This window comes from Antrostomus carolinensis, unplaced genomic scaffold, assembly GCF_000700745.2.
Source record: "Antrostomus carolinensis isolate BGI_N321 unplaced genomic scaffold, ASM70074v2 scaffold33427, whole genome shotgun sequence".
NCBI classification, from domain to species: Eukaryota; Metazoa; Chordata; class Aves; order Caprimulgiformes; family Caprimulgidae; genus Antrostomus; species Antrostomus carolinensis.
Genome location: NW_010327220.1, coordinates 1 through 3,877, shown reverse-complemented (window position 1 = coordinate 3,877; position 3,877 = coordinate 1). Strand labels below are relative to the sequence as shown.

Genomic DNA, 3,877 nt, shown 5'->3' with positions numbered 1-3,877 from the left:
AGGTGTCATGTCTCTGTCCTAGTCCTGAAGCTTTATTAAGTAAAGTCAATAACTTTACTTTTACAAGTAATTTACTAAGTCACCTCCCTCCAGGACCTAGGCAGCTGCCTCTGCTTTATGATGCACTTGGTTTTAAAACAAAGGCTGTGGGAAGTGGAGGGTGATTCCATTCAGTCAATGCTCTCCCTCTTCTGTCTTTCAGGTCCTTTGCAGCCTTGGAGCAGTGAGTCAAGCATCGGCAGTAAGCAGCTGGAATCCAGATCGGAGACTGATGGCTCTGGCACCCCGCAGAGCAACGGGGGAGTGAGGCTGCATGAATTTGTTTCAAAGACGGTAGGTCTACAGGCAGGAAGAACTTGAAAAAGCATCTCCTTCCATTTTTCAATGTGTGTGATAGCAAGCTATTGATAAGAGGCTACCAACCGTTATATCTCAAGTCAATATTAAAAGGATCAGAGAATATATAAGGTTATGCAGTTCAAGACCTGCTGAGTTCCTACATTACACTGATCTCCTCCCATCTGTATGCTCTGGATCACCAGGTTATCAAGCCAGAATCGTGTGTTCCTTGTGGAAAGAGAGTAAAATTTGGAAAAATCTCTCTGAAGTGCAGAGACTGCCGCGTGGTCGCTCATCCAGAGTGTCGGGACCGCTGTCCTCTTCCCTGTATCCCCATCTTGACTGGCACCCCTGTCAAAATTGGAGAGGTCAGTCTGTAGGGTGAGCTTGGGGCAGTACAGCTGCCAACGCATGGGCTAATGTTTGGTTTGTGTCAGAATGTTCTTAGGCTCCAACAACTCTGTCTTCTCCAGAAGAGCTCCTGTTGTTCAGTGCTGCAAAATAAAACACAAATGAGCTTGCTAATGCCTCGTTCAGTAACCAGGGTAGTGGGTGGTGGGGATGTGATGTTAGGAGAGTGAGTTGTGAACATGGCAGCTCTGGGTAGGCAATCCTGCAGCGCTGTGCTGATGGATGTCATGTTGCTCTTCTCTGTGCTGATGAAGGAGAAATAATATTGGGGTTTTTTTTTTTAAACCTAAATCTTGCTATGAGTTCTTAAGAGAGTATTTTCCATGTCTTGAAGATTGAGGATTTTTCTTTTTTTTTAAATTAATTTTCCCTTCTGCCTCTTAGGGGACCTTGATGGACTTTGTCCCTTCTACTCCTCCGATGATCCCGTCCATCATAGTGCACTGTGTTAACGAGATCGAGCAGCGAGGGCTGCGTGAGGTAAAAAGAAAATGAAGTGTGAAACAGTGCTAATGAAATGGATGGTGCTGTTAGGGAAACAAATAGTGAACCCAAATATCTCTTATGATGTGTATGATGCTGCTCTGTGAGTGAGCAACAGTGTCTGTGTAGAGTGCTCAGGTGTGGAGGGGAAGTGGGAGCGAAAGAACATCAGCTTTATATATGTGGTTGATATTCTGCCTCTAAGCAATGCTTTCTGTTAACAGATGGGCCTTTACCGAGTGTCTGGCTGTGACAAGACAGTGAGGGAACTGAAAGAGAAGTTTCTTAGAGCAAAGAATGTTCCTTTGCTCAGTAAAGTGGATGATATCCATGCTATCTGTGGCCTTCTCAAGGACTTTCTGCGCAACCTGAAAGAACCTCTTCTCACTTTCCGCTTAAACAAGACTTTTATGGAAGCTGCAGGTAAGGAGTTGCTGAGCTGTTGGGTGAACTGGGAGACCTCAGTGCTTACGACTGTGTTGATATGCAACATGCTGGGACGATCTCTGTTCTGCTGTACTGTTTTGGAAGAGGAAAACAAGTTCTAGTGCTTGGTCAGATTACAAAATTACTACAATGGCACGTGAGGTTTCTGGCTTCCTTGTTTCTCAGGCTAGCCTATTACTGTGAGGGGAATATTCCAGCTGTGCCTCTGGGACTACTTTCTGAAGTCTAAATATTTTTTTCCCCAGAAATCATGGATGAGGACAACAGTGTTGCTGCTATGTACCAAGCAGTTGGTGAACTTCCTCAGGCCAATAGGGACACCCTAGCTTTCCTCATGCTCCACCTGCAGAGGTACGTTCGAATAGAGTGGAAATTCTGAAAGGGGGATGTTGCCACTGGTGCTTTCTCTAATTTGCTCTTGTTGCTTGTGAGCATAAAGCTTTCATTCTAGAAAAAAAACCCAAATATGCTTATTCAGAGGCTGAAGCGTGTGTGGGATGGAGAAGTTGTATGACGAGTGAAGAGCAGAAGCTACATTCTTTCTTTCTTAATAATTTTTTTTGTTTTCAATATAGGGTGGCTCAGAGCCCGGAGACTAAAATGGATGTTACCAACTTGGCCAAAGTCTTTGGCCCCACAATAGTTGCCCATGCAGTACCCAATCCTGACCATATGACAATCCTGCAAGACACTAAGCGGCAACCCAAGGTAGGTCAGCAGAAAGGACTGACTTGGGGGGAATGTATCCCGTTTAAAGAATTCAAATGAATCACTGGAAGGAGCTGAGGTGATGCCTGTCTGGTGTCGGTGTCTCAAAGCTGTGTGCTGGTTTGTAACACCAGCTACTCACGGGTGTCTGTAGGTAGTGGAGCGACTTCTGCTGCTGCCAACGGATTACTGGAGCCAGTTGATGATGGTGGAGCAAGAAAACATTGACCCAATGCACGTGATTGAGAACATCAATGCCTACTCCACTCCACAGACACCAGATGTTAAAGGTAACCCCTGGGTGCTGCTCTATTAACTGTGCAGCTGCTGTATTAAAAATAATGACCCTTAATCAAAGCTGCTTGTGAGACTGTTGGAGCTCGCCATTCCTGCACGCTTTATGGAGGAAGAGGGAAGAAAAGCCTGCCAGGAAATACCAGATTTGTCTAGTATTTTTGGCAGATGCTGGGGAATGTCTAATGTTCCTTGCATGGCAATGAAAACTTCAGCTGTCCTCGTGTTGCTCACTTTGCTGCCTTTTTTTTTCGTGTGTGTGTGTGTGTGTGGTAGTGAGCATGCTTGGACCCCTCACTACTCCAGAACAGCAGCTCTCCAAGACTCCATCATCTAGCTCCCTGTCCCAGAGGGTCCGGTCTACCTTCAGCAAAACCACCCCCAAGTAAGTGCCAATGGGTGGCATCCTGGAGATGTTGGGATGACTGCAGGTGGCTTGGGTGTTCCAGGAGAGCTAAAAATAGACTTTTGGACCCAGTTCTGGGAGCAGTCTGGATTTACTACTCAGTCAACAGTCCCCTTCATCAGTGCTGTAATAACAGCACAAGCGTTGATGGTTGGACTTGATGATCTCAGAGGTGTTTTCCAACCTTAATGATTCTATGGTTGACGGGTGTTATCTTATGGAAGACACAGGAAAACTTTGGGAGGTGGGTAAAATTTGTCTGAATGACCTCTGGGAAAAGGGAGAGTGTGTTAGACCCCTATATCCCAAATCTAAACCCGATATTTTTCTACTTCTCTTGAACTAGATTTGGAAGCAAAAGCAAGTCAACCACCCAACTTGGGCATCAGGGCAACTTCTTTGCCTCTCCTTTGCTGAAGTGAAGTGGACCTGGGAGTTAGTGTTGTCCCAGCATTTGCACACCAATATGCATGAGTACAGTAAATGCGAGTTCTCTCCATGGCCCTTGGCAGCTTATGTAATAAGATGTTTTTCCTTTTATCTTTCAGCTTAACTGCGACTTTTAATGGGATTTTATTGTGCAATGTATTTTTTTTGTTATCTAATGCTGTGCTGAATTTAGTATTGCTGAAGAAAAGAACTAGCAGGATTTGTTTAACTTGTTAATAATAAGGAAAAAAAAAAAACTGCTAGAAGAACTCACTGACACTCTTCAGTAGCATCCAGTCTTCTACCTGTATGAAGTGGAACAGTCATAGAAGGGTTGTAACTTTGTTGGTGGTTTGGTTT

The 3,877-nt window shown here is 44.8% G+C and overlaps 1 protein-coding gene across 1 annotated transcript in view; it reads left to right on the top strand.

The window, feature by feature from the left end:
- RACGAP1 (Rac GTPase activating protein 1) overlaps window positions 1-3,510 on the top strand; it is a 6,358-nt gene extending 2,848 nt beyond the window's left edge. The window contains exons 8-16 of the mRNA XM_010171847.1: window positions 197-333; window positions 543-707; window positions 1,135-1,230; window positions 1,458-1,656; window positions 1,926-2,031; window positions 2,256-2,388; window positions 2,543-2,678; window positions 2,959-3,067; window positions 3,435-3,510. Coding sequence (XP_010170149.1) covers window positions 197-333; window positions 543-707; window positions 1,135-1,230; window positions 1,458-1,656; window positions 1,926-2,031; window positions 2,256-2,388; window positions 2,543-2,678; window positions 2,959-3,067; window positions 3,435-3,510 — 1,157 coding nt within the window. The remainder of the gene's footprint in view (window positions 1-196; window positions 334-542; window positions 708-1,134; window positions 1,231-1,457; window positions 1,657-1,925; window positions 2,032-2,255; window positions 2,389-2,542; window positions 2,679-2,958; window positions 3,068-3,434) is intronic.
- Window positions 3,511-3,877: the final 367 nt, after the last annotated feature.